The sequence below is a fragment of the Euprymna scolopes genome, chromosome 34, assembly GCF_053919585.1.
Source record: "Euprymna scolopes isolate OS-2025 chromosome 34, ASM5391958v1, whole genome shotgun sequence".
Classification (NCBI taxonomy): Eukaryota; Metazoa; Mollusca; class Cephalopoda; order Sepiida; family Sepiolidae; genus Euprymna; species Euprymna scolopes.
The window spans coordinates 393,235-412,228 of record NC_136515.1 but is presented as its reverse complement, the minus strand read 5'-3'; the positions used below and the strand labels follow the sequence as shown (position 1 = coordinate 412,228).

The 18,994-nt window shown below is 35.1% G+C and overlaps 1 protein-coding gene across 1 annotated transcript; it reads left to right on the top strand.

Moving 5' to 3' along the window:
* The first annotated feature begins 438 nt into the window (after positions 1-438).
* Positions 439-18,106, top strand: LOC145259066 (RNA-binding protein Pasilla-like). The gene is made up of 3 exons (XM_080116692.1): positions 439-1,045; positions 10,568-10,974; positions 14,167-18,106. The coding sequence occupies exons 1-3, from the start codon at positions 704-706 to the stop codon at positions 15,041-15,043; spliced, it is 1,626 nt and encodes a 541-aa protein (XP_079972818.1). The 5' UTR covers positions 439-703; the 3' UTR covers positions 15,044-18,106.
* Positions 18,107-18,994: the final 888 nt, after the last annotated feature.

Sequence of the window (18,994 nt, the reverse complement as noted above, 5' to 3'; positions counted from 1 at the left end):
AAAACAGCTGCTAAGTGGTCAAAATAAAAATTCGAACTTGGCAGGCATAAGTCGACTTAAAATTGTACGCATGCACTAGTATACATTTATACCTTTTACAACATTATTTCTGAAGTTTTTCTATGCGTAAGGACAAAATGTTAACGAATAAGATTGGAGAATTCTATGGTTTGGTTTCGATTCTAGCTGATGGCACTCAAGTCATAATTTTTGTTAACTTTTGAAATCACTACTATATGTGAGTACACTATAATAATCAATGGAGAATTGACTAATAATAAATACGAAATCTGCATAAATTAAAATATCATATCTAAGCGTATTTTGCAACCTGCTAATGTGTGTGTGTATAAATGAATAACGTGATATAGAAGGTGGGTTAATAAAATTTTATATTAACTCTCGCTTCCTTCGAAATTTTGAATGGTGAACTACGTCTCTGGCAAATCCATCTGTCATCCAACATTACCGATACACTAAATTCTGATTGGTTCTTATTTCGGCAGATCTATCTCATTCTGACGAGGAGGTGTGCAACCAAGTTCATACAATTCTACTCCCACCTCTTCTTATTTGTGAATATTATCCAGTTGAGGGGAAAAAATCACTGAACTTCCTACATCGCTCGCTTTCGTTACCAACGGTCACTGAAAACGAAGCTGTGAATATTTTCCATTGTTAAAGGTGACAAACAAGAATTACAATGAGTGACACATACTGTCCCGTTGGTCTGAGCATGACGGACGAGGAAGATGATATTATTAATCTGAAAATATTAATTCCGAGCGGGATTGCCGGTGCCATAATCGGTAAGGGTGGTGAGGCAATTGGACAAATTCAGAAGGATACAGGTGCCCGGATTCGAATGACCAAACTGAATGATTTCTATCCGGGTACTTCCGAGAGAGTCTGTCTCATTACTGGGACCTTAGAAGCCGTTCGTAAAGTAATTTACTTCGTAATGGATAAAATGAAGGATAGGCCGGTTGAACTAACAAATTCGCGAATTGAAGACCGCATCTCCGGCTTTGATCGTTCTCGACAGGTAAATAACATTTGTATCACTCTTACTTTCTACTGGTCAACCTCTATCAATGTAGCCTTTTCTTGAGATATATTTTCTATTAACTCTCAATGATTGAGCTTTATAAGTTAACGTTACTATTGGTAACAATTACTTAAAAGAAAATGCGAGTCTGTTTTACAATGGACAACATAAGGAAAAAAAAAATGGCACAGAAACAAATATTACAAATATTACCAAAGGTAAGCTATATTACTCGTCTACCTACCTGGATAAGTTTTAATTTTTTTTATTTTAACTTATTTTAAAGTGCTACATTTGAAACATAGTCTTAAACGCTAAATTAAAACAAAAACAAAGATGGTAACTCTTTTGAAGTACAGAGAATCACTCAAATAAAAATAAGTAATCTGCTCAAATGTGACTCGTATTTATTGGGTTGATCTATCATTTGTTTCTTGGATAAATTTTTGGTACTAGTGCACTTATTGATCCGCGCTGAAATCTTATTTAGAAAGCCTTTCTTAACGTGGGGAAGGGAGGGTGCTTTGTACCTATTCGGTACTTTAACCTTACAATTTAATAAAGACATATCATGAAACTTCAAACTTGAAAATATTATTTCAAAAATAGCGCGGATCAATAAGTGCATTAGCACAATTTTTGGTACTTATGCACTTCTGTAACCTTGCTGAAATAACGTTATTTAGCCATTCTTAACATGAAGAGGATAGTGTTTTGTAACTATTCTGTGCTTTCACCTAAAAATTAAATGTAAAAGATATCGCAAAACGGTACTCGTACACTTATTGATCTGTGCTAAAATGTTATTTAGAATGCCATCCCTAACGTGGGGAGGGTGGTTTGTGCCTATTCTGTACCTTAACCGTACAATTTAATATAAACTTTATTTAAAAATAGCGCAGTTTAGTAATTGCACAAGCACCATTTTTTTTTCTTGCAGCCAATATTTACTGATTTACTGCAAATACCTATGCTTATATTTTCTTCAGCGTAAATAGGTAAACCAAAACGAACTGTTTTTGAAATTTCCCCATAATTTCCTTTAAAATTTTACCAATTGTAACGTTGTCTGGCTTACAATATCCCAGACATTGCTAAACAATTTAGCGTGAGCATGTAAAGAACCATGAGCTCTCAAATAACTGCATAATAAACCAGTTATTTAAGGCACAGAATAGCCACAAGAACTTCCCGTTCTCCGTGTTAAATTTCTTCCGAAAAACTCTGGAAACCTTTTAGCACGAAGTGGGGCTGGGGTTCTGGAACTATTTGGTTCCACTATCGTAAAGTAGGTGGGCTCTCTCTACCGGGATAGAAAATCTTGTATCTGTTTTGTATATCTAAAGCCACTGTAACAAGGAGCGCGCTCTTTTTCCGTGTACCTCTAGCTCCGCACTGTTTGTAAAACTCCAGCCCATGTGCTTTAAAAAAATATTTTTTCTTTACACAGAATGTGCTCCGATGAACGTCACAGCATCACCTCAACGTAAATGCCCCCTCCCTCACTATCTACTTGATTAAAATCAACGTCACACTTCACTGATGTCTCACGATACTGGAAAAACTTTCTACTCTAAACTCTCCTCGAACCGCCTGTCTTTGGAACTCCTTTCCTACTCTATTGCCCTATAATTTTATCCAGAAATGAAAATGTAATGTAAATATCTTGCTGCCCTTATTTAAATATGGCCCCTATTATAGCAGCCCCTTACGTTTCGCTTTCGAGAATTGTCGCTCAAGTCTCTTTCCCTGCTTGGTTGTGACTATTTAAGAACCATATATTCTAGGATTATAATTAGCTAACTATAAATTTCTTTGGATAAATTTATTCGGTATTAACCCATAGACGTTATGCCTCAAACGAAACCCTGTGAAACCCAATGAAATGTTTCGCTTGGGGTGATATTGGTGTTTTTCTAAATAGCGTTTAGAAACTTATTAATTTTAAGTATTTTCGGTGCTTCTGCATTTATCGACCCACAATTTCCACGAAGTTACTCGGGTGTGACGAGAAAACCCGGAAATGGTCGGGCGAGTCTTGTTACAAAAACATTGTTACAACCTCCTCCCTATGTTAAGAATGGCGACAACCACTGAAATTCATTGAGGAAAAAAACCTTACTATCCAGAAAACTACTTGTTGACCGTTTCCGATTCATAACGTACTCTGCCGGGCAAACAGGAGTTTCTTCGTAGAAATCGTGGGTTGATAAATGCAGAAGTATGACTTTTCTGTTCCTGCACACAATATTTCTCTAAATTGTATTTATTACACGAGATTAGGTGTCGTTTAAGTACAGTTGCACATTACTGTGTGGTTTTGTGCTCACTGGACATTTTTCAATTCTTCGTCCATTAAAAAGAATTTTGAGTTGCCCACCTCGTAATGTACAATGCAAATACTAAATTGTTTTTTCGGTGCTAATGCAGAGAGTTATTCGCTATTTTTTTTTTTTTTTTTTTATTCAATTGTAAGGTTAAAAGTACAGAATAGGTACAAACCCCCTTCCCCTCCCTATGTTAAGAATAGCTTTTAAATAACGTTATTTCAGCACGGATCTCTCTGCATGAGTACCGTTTATTCTTTCGGAATGTTGGTCGTTGCTTCAAATTTATGAATCTTTGCACCATTTTAATTTTACTTAGCCTGAAATACTTTCGAATATCTTCAATATTGATACTTTAATATTTAGTCTGACAGTTTTAATTCTGGCTCGAGTTTTCGAAATTAAACTTCTTGCCAAAGCTAGCCCTTAAGAAAAAGAAATTGGTTAATCGCGTGCGTCGATGTTAAAAATAGGTTTCTAAAGGTTTAGATACCTATTAATGTGGGAAGGGAGAGGCTTTATATAGTCTGCATCGTCACTATTCGTAAAAGCTCTAGAAATCATAGCGGACAAAATTAACTGAATTAGAGTTCGCCTGAATTTTAACTTTAAAATCCAAGAAAATTCTCTAGTCTTAATGTGTTTATGGGAATTTTCAAATAAGATCGTGAAAAAATGGCAGGTTTCATGATTCATCTATTCTCATTTTCCTACGAGAGAAAACTTTAGTAAATTTTTACTTTATTTCTATCTTAACACTCACCTTTAAAAATGCCGACTTTTATAGGTTTTTGGGTATGCTGAAAACTAATATCACATTTAAAATTTCCGCAAACAAGTTTTCTGGATATTAAGTATTTCTCAATGCATTGTCCATGGCCTTCGTTATTAATATGGAAAGAGCGAATGTTTCGTAACTCGCACGCGCAATAGTACTTTTCAGTTCGGGGGGGGGGCATGCCTATCAGTAGGATTACATTGGCTAATAAAGGTCTTAATATCTAGAAAAGTACCTGTCTGCGCAAAATTTAAATGTGACATTCGTTTTTAGCATACCCGAAAAGTCATTCAAGTTTGAAGTGAAAAAGTAAAAATACAAATTTTTAGGTTAGGGTGTTTTGGATGACCGTTATTCCAACAAAAGTTAAAATGCAGAATAGTGAACAAACGTAGTTTATATCAAACGCAAAATTCAATTATCAACTAGTTTACTTTTAACACTTAAACAAGGACGTTTTTGTGGTTATAGAAAGATATTCAGATTTGCAGTCGTAACAGTCTGTTCAGAAAAATCAAATCCAGTTCCTGACTCTTATCGAAACGTACAAATAAAAATGCGCTGTTTAACTTTTTTTTTTTTTCTCTATCAATTTGAAAGTTCATTTTACGTAATTTCGGTGGATATTTTCTTTTGCAACTTTTCCATTTTATCTTCTTACTAAAATGATTTTTAATATTTAAGAAAACAGTTGGTATTCTGTACCGAAAAGGGACAGAATTATGTAAATATAAAATCAATTGCGCTAAATTTATTCGAAAAGAAAAGCCTCAAAATGCATGCTGTTTACTTAACATTCACCCGTCTGGAAGTCGTCAATCGCTTAACTTTTTTTTTTTTTTTTTTTTTTTTTGAAGGATCATGCGTGAAAAGCTAGTTAAAAATCGAGTGGTAAGCCCACCCTAACATATGGTTAGTAATAGGGTACTTTTCTCTTTAACAAGTTAAAATTTAAGTGATAGGAAGTCATTTTTCTCATATGTCGCAGATATGACTTTGAGCAACTTATTAGTTTCAGCGCATTAGTTTACAGGCTGGTAGACAAATTATTCTGCGTTTGGCACAAGTTATTTTTCCTTACGATATCTGTTAATTATTCTGTACTTTGGAGGATTCTTAAATTTCAAGGAACCCTCTCAACCACTGATTGCGATAACTCATGATACCCTACCTGAAAGTAGTTCCCTCAACCTAAGGCTTCCAATTCAGATCTGAAATGGAACAAATTGAGGTAATCGCCAAGGCTGCTGCAATGGAGGCGGACTTTCTACTATGATAGGTTACTCAGCTCTGAGAGTATCCTGCATCTATACAAAGCCACTATTCACTCATGCATGGAATATTATCACAAATGGGCTGGTGGAACAGCTACTAGTTTCTCGTTCCTAGATAGGGTTCAAGAGTCGCCAACCTAATAGGTCTCGCACTGTCGACCAAACTCCAACCTCTGCCCTATCGCTGAAATGTGGCATCTGTCCATGTTTTACAATTACTTTAATGGTAAGTGCTCGGATTAACTTGATGCCCTAGTAACCCCTCGACGTAAATACCCTCGACAAACGAGACGAGCAGCAAAATCCCACCCCCCACTGCAAATCCTTAGATGCTGGAAAGTCTCCTACTCGAATAGCTTTCGAACTGCTAGACTCTGACATTCCCTCCCAGGCTACTGCTTCTTCTAACTGTACTGACATGTAGAAGTTCAAGTGTAACGCGAACAAATATCTCGCTGTCCAACTCCCTACTTGATATCCCGGCAAATCTGGTTGCTGTTACTAGTCCCTTACGACTTAATGGCACTGCCTTGTTTGAGGTGAATAAACAGTATAAAAGAATATGGAAAGTGGATAGGTGTAACAAATTGTGCAAGAAAAAAACTCATTTACCAAAAAGCAGAATTACGATTTAAACTTTCGGTCACTCCTGCTCTCAAGAGAACTTAAAATGCATAACAAACGTCATTTCAACGAAATCTGCATTGTTAATTCTAACGTTGATTACAATTAAACTTGAAAAATTAAATATCGTAATAAAAACGTGGTGAGCCAATATACCAACCTCTACATTTTGTAATAGGATTGCTGAGTCTATCTATCCTACTCGTCATTTTTTTTTTTTTTTTTTTGCTACTATGAAAAAGGGGCCACTAAGTTTTGTCTTAAACGACAAACTTCTCTACAATTTAAATCTATTTTATTCCATTTTATCACAAAATGGTCCAAGAAGGGCTAAAATGAGTTCGCCGAGAAGCATGTACAATAGAAATGAACTTTAACTTTAGTTCGTTTTACCTTGCCCAACTCTCGGTGAGCCAGGGATATGACGTCAATACGGCGCTGTTGACAAGTGTCGTATTGATTATACGTCATATCCATGCTCATCGGGAGTTGGACGAAATAAAACGAACCAAATTTTATGTGGCACAGGTCCGTCAGCGAACTCTGATTATGATTGTTCATAAAAGACGCGAAAGATTATTCGGAAGTGCTATCCCGCACAAATTTTGGCGAAACAATGTGTATCAATAGTTCTGTGGGATCATGTAACTGTTCTTATCGAACTACATATCAATCTCTCCCTGTGTGAGAATACGCAAATGTAAAAAACTAGATCGTAATTGTATAAGCAGTTATCTCTGAGCGAAGGTAGTCCATGCTTGAACATGGACGGGTTTGTTGCTTCGATCATTTTCTTCAATGATCGACCGTATTCCCAAAAGGGTTGCAGTAGTTTAGGGGAGATGAAATCTATGCGCCCCGCAAGCTGTGGTCAGTAAGAAAATCGCATAACAGGGCAATTTTTCCGAAAAACTGCTACATTTGTCACCAATTAAGTTTCAGAGACTTCTGAATATTAACGAACTTTACTGCATGTTCGATTTTGTTTTTTTAAAAATTTTTTTATTCATTTTGTTTAAGAATTTAACGAAATTTGTTTTAAAAGTACAGGGTGACCCCCCCCCAAAAAAAAACAAACAAAAAAAAAAAAAAAAAAAAAAAGCTAAATGGAGGTCATCTAGAACATATGCTGTAGAACGGAGAAAAAAGGCCAAAGACCTTAGTGTTTTGATGTGATGTTTTGAATATAATAAACTAGTTATGACCAAAGTTTTATTTCATTCGGACAAAACACTGAGAAATGGGGCCTGTTTTTTGGTCACCCTGTATTCTGTAATATTTCGGTAGTTCTACATAATGCGATCAGTTCTTTGTCCTAACCTTAAAATAACGTTTAAGTAAAACAAAGTAGGCGAAAAAAAAAAAAGTTACAAAAATAAAAAAGGTATTAAAAATATGTAATTTTTTTTTTCTAATAAAAAAAAATAGACAGTAATGGTGCATTTTTATTTCTATATTTCCACTGAAAATCCCCGGAGACATATGCCTAGAAAGCACCAACATTTCAAATGAGTTTGACTGCGTTAAAATATTTAAAACTAATAAGATTCATAGAAATGTATATAGATCTTAGAAACTAACGACCCTGTCGGTGGGGCATTAGAATACGCCGACTGCCCCCCCCCTGCAGAGAGTAAAATCACTCAATGGGGGTCCTGGATATGACCTTAAACTATATCCAGTTGTGAGGCCCCAGCTTGTTGGCTTTGGGAGTGTGGAACCACCCTTTAATTACCATTGCTCCCAGGTCCACCCTGACCCGGAGTGGTAGTACCTGTTAGGGTTCCAACTATGGGTTGAATAGAAACCGACGTGAAAACAACAAATATATTCTATTAAAAAAAAAAAATTTCTTCCGAATCTTTGGATTCAGCATTAAATAACCCGAAAAGGGATAATATGCCGTAAAACAAAAACAACCAACTTAGAAACTAAATAGCTCGACATTAACATGAGACTATATTAAAACGAAACTTCACGAGTTTTTCTAGAACTTTTTCTATAATAAAACGGATTTATGTTGCATGAATAGACTCGTGTTCTTTGTATTGCTTTTTTTCTGTGCGATTCTTTCGTTTTTACTTTTGAGTTCATGCTTTCTCTTTGCAGAATTTAAAACTAAATCTACATTTGATTATTAATTGAATGGGGTGATGTTCAATATGTTGCTCACGGAAGTGACTGCTAAATTTTATAAACTAGTTTCGTCTGATTTTCTAAACGGTGTCAAATAAATCTATCGTACTGATTTGATAGTGGATTTTGAAAAATATTAAAGTATTATTGCGCTCTAGCCATAAGATTAGATTTTTTTTTTCTTTTTAAGAAATCCGTAAAAATCCAAATTAATACTAATTTCCTCGTTGCCACTTGAAAAATTGGACTAAATTCGGCAACTGTTCTGGAATTAACCACTTAAATAGAACAAAATAGCGATGAGTGGGGATAATCTGAAATGTTATATTAGTATATCAATTACAAATTTTGCATCTTGCGCTCTTGTTTGATCGGGAGATTCTAACCTAAAAAAAAAGACGCGTGAATGTATATGGGCGTGTTTCAAAGGTTAAGGCTAGAGTTTTGATTCTAGCTAATGGAACAAGTCGTATGGTTAGAGCTGCCGTCTGTCAAAACAACGGTTGTAGGTTCGATCCACGACTAGGGAAAGGTGTAAGTCTAGCCGCGCTGATTTGTGATACAACGAAACAGTACTGTATGTGGATGACATGCACGCACGCACTGATTTCGCTATATATTAGATTCAATATCACAATCGATAGAATTCTCTATAATCAATACATAATCTGCATGAATTAGAATATTTAAGCGTATCTAACGACCTGCTAGTTTATAAAACTTCACATAAATTATGATTTCAATGTGCAAATTCTGAAATGAGAAGCGATGAATGGCTCATCCTTAAACTGAGGTTTTTGGTGATCGATTAGAAATTCTATGCCAGTGGCATTTATCCTAGACGGGTTGAACCACTTTTCATGGGAATACAAAGTTCGCAAACGGTATAAGGTGATAGATAACGGTGATTCGTGGTGGCATCTTCTGACCTTTCTGTCATGGCTGAAGTATGGTTCTGTAATTCAAGGAGGTCCACGCTTTCAGGCTTTATCTTGTACTTTGAGAAGTTAGTTTATTGTGAATCGCCTGATACGTCCCCTACCGGGGAATTCAGACTCACCCGATCTGGCATTTTTATAGTATAGTGCTCAAACTTTTAAGCGTTAGCTTTTCAAATCCTCACAAGCTGTGGGGGAGAGAAGATATATAAAAAAACTTTGATTCAATTATAGTTTATGGCGAGGATTTGTTGACGCTGGATTTGAAAAGGTCTGTTATATGTAGGAAAGCAGTCCAACTGTAAGGACTTCGCAGACGGGAATACTCTTCCAAAGAAACTGTCCATGGAAATTCTGCCCGACTTAAAGCGCAGAGGAAGGTAATATTTTCTGTTGTGACAGGAAGTTCTTGTAGATATCTTATAAAAGGGGACGATAGACTGGAACTCTGTCAAGCACCTATTGAAATAATGGACTTGCCTACTTTTTTTCAGTAGGAAAGGGATCATTTTTACTTTTTTTTTTGTTTAATCAGTGAAGTGCTCTGAGCAGCTTTTCCCAAGATGTCGCAGCAGTACTCCATCTTAGAATAAGTAGGAGATTGCATCTGGAGATTTTCTTTCTGGAGCGATAGTATAAAACTTATCTAGTGTCCTTAGCAAAGCTGGATATACGCCTTCCGAATCTCTTATCAAAACAAGGGGCTTCAAGACGGTCCACTCAATAGATAAGAACCCAAGCATTTGTGGTGAAAGGTTTAGTTTGTTAATGGAAACTGCTCCAGACAAAACATGACGCCATTTGAAGTAAGGAGGTAAAAATACAAGGTAAAAAAAAAAACAAACTTGCTAACGATAAATGTTAGATGGAATAGATTCTGGCCCAGAAAACAATGTTTCCCTCTTTGTCAGAAACATCGCTCATAGAATATGAAGATTAAGCAATAAGGGTGGCGTGAATTACGTGGCTGCCGAAAGTAAAACTCAAGATACCAAGTTCCAGATCCGGAGAGAGAATCAGTAAGCACTTTGTCACCAGTGCTTTGGAGGTGCTGCCATAAACTCGTAGGTGCTGTCAAATGATATTTGAAGATGCTCAGGAGATTTGAATGTATTGACCCTTCAGAACGCTTGCGTTGATTTCGCGTGCTTCTGGCCTCCGCTCAACTACTCTATGGACCTTTCAGAAATACTTTTGACTTCGAATTGCCAGTATTAGTATAGATTTCAGTTTATACTAACTTTAAAATTAAGACTAATCTAGTTGCACAGTTTCTAGCTACACTAATCAGGTTGATATTTACAGCAGCGTATCTGAACCTTGCATATTTTTCTAAACTTATGTCACTTAAAATAATGACGTTTAAATAAATTCAAACTTTTGCTTCTCGCCATGAAATTGTGATGCTATATTTTGCTCAAGTTATTTCTTTTATTTTCTAGTTTCATCGCCGTTCCTCTGCTTTCTCAAGCAGCAGTTCAGTAACGACCTTAAGCAGTTGTGGCGGCCTGGATGGGTACCTGATGAACCTGAAGATCCTGGTGCCTAACACCACTGCCGGTCGCATAATCGGCAAAGGTGGACAATATATCGAACACATCAAGGAAGAAAGCGGTGCATATGTCCAAATCTCGCAGAAATCTCGCGAGACCAAGCTACCTGAACGCTGCGTAACAATTGCCGGTGACATACTGGCCAATCGGAAAGCTATGGACCTCATCTTGCAGAAGGTACTCGAGGACCCTAATAGCGGAAACTTCCCTACAATTAGTTACGCTGACCATCCGGGACCTGTGGCCAATGCCAGCCCCACTGGATCCCCATTTGCTTCTTATAACTTCAATGATGAGTAAGTTTACGCATTTTTTAAGCATCAGTTGTGCAAGAAAAAGTTAGAGGGTGAAAAACTATTCGTTGGCAAATGATAAAAATTTGGCAATGCTTACATGTGGCGGCCTAGATACAAAATGGCCGCCTGAGTTTATGTAAAAACGGCAACTGAGTAAACCTGAAACCTTATACGAAACTATCACTCAAAACTGATTAGATCTAGATTTTAGGTTGTATTTACCTCTTTCGTATATCATCCTGACATACTTGTTGCATTTATTTTTAATACTTTAGGTGCTAATGTATTAGATATGTACCAATTTTCAAATTAGTAATCTTATACAGGGTGGGTGGAACGATAAAATTCTCGCCATTTAAAAAAAAAAAAAAAAAAAAAAAAAAAAAAATGGTTCCATTTCAGTTTGATGAAAACCGGTTTGCTCTTTGCTGCAGACCATCTACAAGTTAGCAAGTTGTATACAAATCCTAAGAGCGATAGGCCCCTTCTATCATGTATAAAAGTAGCACAATATTCAACGAGCGAGATCGGAGATGCGCTACTGTACAACTCGTGCTCTCTACCGATCCTTTAACAGGACCATTACCAGCACCCTCAAAATGCAAATTCGGACGCTTCAACGCTTGCGAGCACAGCTCATCGAAGTTTCCGGCCATGGTTATGGTTTTTTTTTCTAGTTTCAAATGAGGGCCACCTCACTTTCGAAGTCGGCTTGAATGTCAGTACCAAAGTGTACTTGGATGTGTTGAAGAGCGTCGTGATCCCCTGGTACAATCACGTGGCCGCTGACAGACCCTGAGTGTGACAGGACTTTGCCCACAAGTCCAAAGAGGCTCACGTTTGGCTTCAGGACTACTACGACTTTGTATTTTCTCTTACTGTCCCTCCCCCATCCTCGCTTGACTTTAACCCGCTGGACTACTTCGTTTAGTCATACGTTAAGAATACCAACATGACCTCCCACAACATGATCGCCGCCATCCGCCAAGTACTTGCCGAGCTCCCACTGGTGCTTGTGGAAAAGGCACGCTCCCAGTTCCGGACCCGTATCGAGGCAGTGATTGACACTGAATGCAGCTACTTTGAATAGATGTCATCTCTATTACATTATCAAGTTACCTGATTTTTTTCCAATTTTTTAAAATAAATTAACGTTTCCTTTTGGGGGCGACAAATTTATCGTTCCACCCTGTACTTTTAATACTTTGCAATATTTGTTAAATCTATTTTATTCAAGTGTCTTAATTCAAAATTTAAGCCGTCATTTTAAATGTTTAAAATTTTTATTTGGTTTCAGTATCAGTGTTTCCGTCTTTACATAATTCTAACTGATGGCCATGTCACAAATTTATTCTTTCGACCTGTTTTCAACTTTTCGATACATAAGTTTTAATTAAATGTGCAGTTACTTTCATTTAATTTCGTGAAACCAAATGACTTAAAAAAAAAAAAAAAAAAAAAAAAATTTCAATTACTTTTTCCCACTCGAAAGGATATCTGGGCAAAATCATACGCCGCATTCCTATGCCATGTTTGTATTTTAATGTTCATTCCGCAAATGTTGTGGACAAAAAAATCGTACTAGGGCGCAAAGTATTCTGGTGGACTTTATGCTTTTTTTTTTTTTTTTTTTTTTTTTTTTTTTAAGGGAGGGGTTACTTTCTTTGTCCACTTGGTAATTATGCTTTCTACATCTGAGGAAGTCTTACCAACACCTGAACTTTGTTTCTTACATTTTTCTATTAGATTTGGTCGTACAAACTTGTCTTTTTCGTTCAATATTAACTTTTTTTTTTTTTTTTTTTTTTTAAATCAAATTAAAAATATTGATCGAAGGAACGGCCCCAAATACACGTATCTAGACTGAATCAACCTATAAATTTTAACTAATATTTGAAAAAGAAATTTGTAATACTCTATTTAAGACTGGTTTTATTTTTACTGCAAATCTCCAAACGATTAGAAAAAAAAAATCAAACGAGTAAAATGATACAAGTCGTCACTTGCAAGTGAAACACAATCGCAAAAAATTGGCAGACATTTTAAAGCTAGAAACTATAACTGCGTTATTATTCAATTTTGTATTTTTTATTGTTGGTTTTGACTTAATTTAGGTGCTGTTTCATGTGTTGGTGAAATCGGCTATTTTATTTTTTTTTTTAAATAGTACTTTAGTTGGAACTTTATGTATAGGAATATTTAATTGATGGCCATATAATTTAAAATTAAAAATGTAATCCTGCTCAGATAATGTATCCGGTTGAGGAGTAACATTACGTGCAACAGCCTTAGTCCGTACTTTAGTACGGACTAAGGCATTTTTTTTATTTCTGCAAAAATTAGATTTTTTTTTTTTTTTTTTTCCTGAAGTAATCTTTGTTTTTAACATCTAAGTAATCTGGATTATTAAATCGTAAATTTTGTTGCTGAAATGAATAGAATGTTAAAATAATGTTGGTGCTTTCCTAGAACGGATCGGAAATTACCGAATACATGTCATTGAACATTCAATTAGTACTGATATTAAATGAAACTTTTTATCCCCCCCCCCGATTAAGGATTTGAAAGCACGGAAAAATCTAAAGAACAGACTAAATTAAGCATACGAATACAAAATTCAAATGATTTCAGCCGCAGTGACAAAAGCTATTAAGTTTCAAGAACTAATCGTATTCTGGCAAAAATAAGTATCATTGCAAAAACCCAGATTTGCAACACATGCAAACAAATGCACGCTTAAACATTTTAAAATGTTTAATCAATATTTGGTTAGTGTTATTTTAATAAATGAAATCCCCCCCCCCCAATTATTTTGTTTTTCAATTTTTGTCAGATTGTGGAAGTGAACTCTTGTCCGATTATTTCTACCGTTTTACGGAACAGACCGGAAAAAGGCAATCGTGGATTTTCAGTATTAAAATGAAACTATTTTATTTTCCATGACTTGAGGTTAGGATCAGCTAAACCCTAACCCACAATCTTTTCGTGTACAGGTTGGGTTTAATTTCGAAACTTTACGTGAATACACTTAATTTTTAAAAATCCTAATCTAGTCTTGGCAACTTGACTTTCAAACTGTAAATTTTTTTTTTCATTCCCAGTTTGTTCCATAAATCGCAATCGGAAACATCCGGATCGATATGCACCCATCTTTCTTGTCGATAATCAGACTATGAAATCTTTCTATTACAGATACAACAACGATTTGGCAAATGACAGCAACAATAACTTCGAGTGTATTTATGGCGACAAGAGCCTGACAGACTCTCTCACTTATAGCATGGGCAACCTTAATCTTGGAAGAGTGAACTACACCCCATCACCTATATTGGAAAACATAAAACTGACCTTGCGAAACTCTGGCTATTCAGATAGAGCTGCCGAAGAGATCAGTACAGCTTACATGACTCTGTCCAACTATGGCCACATTCCTCCTTTGGCTTCTCTTAGTTACGGACCGAACATGATCAGTGTTAATAGTCCTTCAAGTTTTTGTTCTTCTGGTATCCCAAGTCCTAACATTCATACTACTTCGTTGACTTCATCTCCAGGGAATTGTGTTGGGAATTCTAAGGATGGATCGACAGGTGAATACGGCCCCATTGGTTCTTATAACGATCTTCTTAGTCTAACTTCTGGGACAAGTGATAACGACTTTTATTCTATTCGAGATAAGTTGAGTTTTGGTTCTCCTACAACTGGGACCTATCCGTGTGACCCGTTGAAAGGATTGGATGATTCTGGTTATGTTGGCTTGAACAACAATTCTTTCGGATTAGGGATCGGTCTTTACGGGCCTTCTGATAAGCATTGTCTGCCTTCCAAGCAAGATATGGAAGTTCCAGAAACCATAGTTGGGGCTATTCTAGGTCCTAAGGGCAAAGGAATTGTTGAAATTCAACAACTGACTAACGCTACGATTCAAATTTCTAAGAAAGGTGTTTATGCTACCGGTACACGTAACCGGCTCGTCCATATTAGCGGAACACCTTTGAGTGTTGCCCGGGCACAGTTTCTTATTCAACATCGTTTACAACAAGAGGAACTTAAACGAAACCAGCAAGCATAACGGAATTTCCTTTTCTTTTATAAAACAATGTGGGCATCTATAATTTCTTTTGTTAAAGACTAGTTATCTCCCCTTGTTGTTCATACCGTCTGCGAAATACGCAGGCATTTTTTTATTTATTTATCGGAAAAAAGCTATGGCCTAAAACATTTTTGCAAGTTTAGCAAAACGATGTTTTAAGTGACTTCTATAGAATTTAAACTAAACAAACCCGATTTTTTCGAAGTAAACTTACGTAAATAGCCGGAAAAATCCAAAATGAAACCGAACCGTCGGTAAATAGTCAAAATTAAATCTCACCTGAACGTACTTTAATGATTTTGGTAAACAATGAAACTTTTTTTTTTTTTTAATAAAGAAATTGCTTGTCACAAAACACAAGGGTTTCTGGAGTCGCCAACGTCCTCGTTTTATAAAATCACAAGGATCTGTCGGCGACAGTCAATTAGTACAGTTATGGTTGGTTTAGGATGAAAAATCAACAATCCTCTTTTTGACTTTGTCATCTGAAGTTCTGCTTCCGATTGGACAAACATTTCGATGGTTTTCAGCTGTTTACGTAACTCTGCTTCTGCGAAAGTCTTTTGCTTTGTTTAATTTCTGTAGAAGCAATGTAAGTTAATGTTCTTAGTTATATTTACTGTCTTATCTGGAAATTTCCAATTCAAAATATTTCTTTGAACACTTGATTCGCTTTCAAACATAACCCGTTATATCGAAAATTTACAGCAAAACTGTTCCCTTTCTACACTTCTTAAATCATGACTTTCGTCCCCTTTGAAAATTCTCCAAGAAAACTGCTGAAGTTACTAACTTATACAGATACACGTGTCGATATTAAATAAATTTCTCATGGGAACCGTTTAATTATTAATGAATACAAAAGATTTCAACTATACTATTATTTCATTTGTAAAAGTTTTATTTTACCTAATTTTGTTTATTCGAATTTAAATTGTTCATTTGATATTTGCATCCTTGGTTTTGTTAATTTTAATCAAAACTGCGAAAAAAAAAACTTTGTTTACTTAGTTTATTGAATCGATTGTTTTCCACTGAAATATTATGCAAGTTTAAAAAGTTCCGGGTTACTTTCGTTTATTTGCTAAGCCTCTCCTCCACATTCACAAAATTGAACTTGAAGTCGTTCATTCTAATTTTCATTAAATTCCGAGCTTATCTAAAACACATTCCAGTTAATGTTCGATTAGCTCTTATCCGAATTCAGCCAACAGCATTAGAATATAATCAGTTTTCTTCCATAAATACCGAAACTCGCCGTAAATAATTCGCTGCACATTTTCTTTTAAACCGTTCATATCTTTCATGAAATTATAAATTTTGTTTTGAACCAACACTTTTTATACCAGACTATAAAGTACGTATTTCTCAGATTCTGTAAAGTATTTCTCGTTATTTTAATTTTAAACATTATTCGTTTATTTTCAATATTTCTTACTGTGTTCAGTTTTAAAGCATCACTTTCATTTAATATCAGTTTTATTTGTTTAGAATATCAGTTCGCCTTTGATAGATTGCTCTAAAACCCTGCATGAATTTCATTATCACAATCATAAACTTTAACTTAATTTAGTCCATAGTTAAAAAAATCCTTTATTCCTGACACGTCACAAGCATAAATTAAATCATTTTTATTTGCTTTGCGTTGTCAAACACTTCTCACGAAATATACGCTAATCTTAGTCTCGCCCTTTAAATGCAGCGGTTCCAAACGGTAGCTATTTTTTTTTTATTCAGTAGCGTAGTTAGCCAGTTAAGATTTTTACATGTTAAGTTCAAGTAGTATGGGAAATGTTATGAAATTATTATAAAACTGAATTCAGTTTCCATTGTCTAACATCTTGTGCTCATCTGAACACGGGACTTGTCTTATCTGAAAAAATGTTAAATTCATGAACCATGTAATTAGATATGTTTTATAGTATTGAGCCATCGACGTTGAGAATGATCGTTTAGTGAAATATCACTAATTGTTCTGGAGAAATAAATCCTACAAGATGAAATATATTTATAGTTTTTGCCGAATATATTAGTGATTATAATCTATCACTTTTGCTTAACTTTTGGAATAGACGTTTGATCTAACTTTACTCAGCCTTATATCTTATGTTTTTTACTAATTTAGGCACAGCTAATTTACAGCAAGTGATGGAATATTTTAATTAAAAATTTAATGTTTGGAGAGTAAGCATAAGTTATCTACCTATTACCAATAGAACTTCTCTAAAGAGCTAATTCATGACCAATTTTCTGACATATATATATATATATATATATATATATATATTGGAATAGTTTTAAGCATTTTGATTATCGTACCAAAAACTCTAATTTATCTAGTTCAATTAGAGCTGGCCATTAAATTTCAAGACTACAATCTAGTTGATTCTGATCACTTATTTCATTCTCTACTCTTGTCAAGTGAAGCCTCATGCCAACAAGTTTGTATATTAGTCTTGGAGAGTCTAGTTTTCACATTCGTAGAGTAGTATTGAAAAGACTGCTGTTTAACCGCAAAAGTCGATTGTTTTGGCAGAATCATCTTTGATCAAGCCTTTGATACGAATATCTCTAATTTAACATGATTATATAAAATATTGAATCCATTTGGTGATGATTTTCATTTCGCTAACCCATCTGCTATTTCTAGACCTGAACATACCATTTTATATTCATTCTGCTACTATCGTCCGTTTATTTAATCTGAGATAAAAAAAAAAAACCCAAACATCTGGAGATAACCTTTTTTTACTTTTTGCCTGGATTAATTTTTTTCTTGAGAAAAGTAAATCAATATTTAAAATAAAATTAACATTATTCACCCTCATCCTGTACTCATCAACACCCAGCCAGAAGGAAGATATAACTTCCAAGAACAGAAAGTGCGTGACGTTGAATCGTTCTTTCATAAATGCCAATCTTTATACAAAAATGTCATGTCATATCATTGAAGACTTGTACAATTTGGGGTGAAGAAAAAAAAAACACAAACAAAACCTTCTCCTGTAATACTTCTTTGGATTAAAGATGATAAAATGTAAACGTTTTTGTTTTTACTTTCTTTAGAAAATTTGAATATTGACTGCATAAAAAAATTCGTTACAAATTAGATGTTGCACCAGTTCAAAATCCTATGGACTTCATCGTTTTAAATCGCATCAATATCGTCTAAAAATTCATAGCATGTAAGTAAACTCATCTACTTTTTGTAGATGAGTTGTGCATGTGGGGTGAACTCTAATTGATTAGGCGTAAAGGTAAGTAACGTGAGTTTTATTTAGTATTATATAAAAAGAACAAAGGGAGGTTTGGAAGCCTTTTGTGAAATTTCAGTTATTCCGATATTGATAAAACTTTAACCATTTTTTTTCTTTTAGACACCCATTTCTAAAATTTCAACATCGTTCGAGATGTTGAAAGGTTATCTGCATTTCAAAGTTGGATAATAATACTATACAATTTATAGGCTAAGAAAATGGCGAAACTTTACAAACTCGAGTGGACACTGTCTATAAAATAACATCTCGATAAGAGAAGTTAAAAACGTTTCAAACTTCCTAGTTTGAAAACAAGTTAGGTGACTTAGCACCTATAAACACAGAAAACCATTTTGTAAAATAAAGGGAAGTCTTACTCTTCTCTCGCTTTCGTTAATTTAAGAGCCAGGCGTCTCGCAGCGCTAAATCATGGGTTACGTGTAAACTCGCAAGTAATTCGATTTCATTTGTAGGTACTTGTGCATTTTTAGTACGATGCTATTTTGAATACAAGTTTTAACATGGGAGGGTGTTTTGTAACTATTCTATGCGCCCACTTAACAATTTATAAAGATATCGTGAAACTTGGAATTTAACCTGAAAAAAAAAAAAACAAACAAAAAAACCCTTAAAAATAACGCGGTACCAAAAATGCATACTTACTCATTTGTAA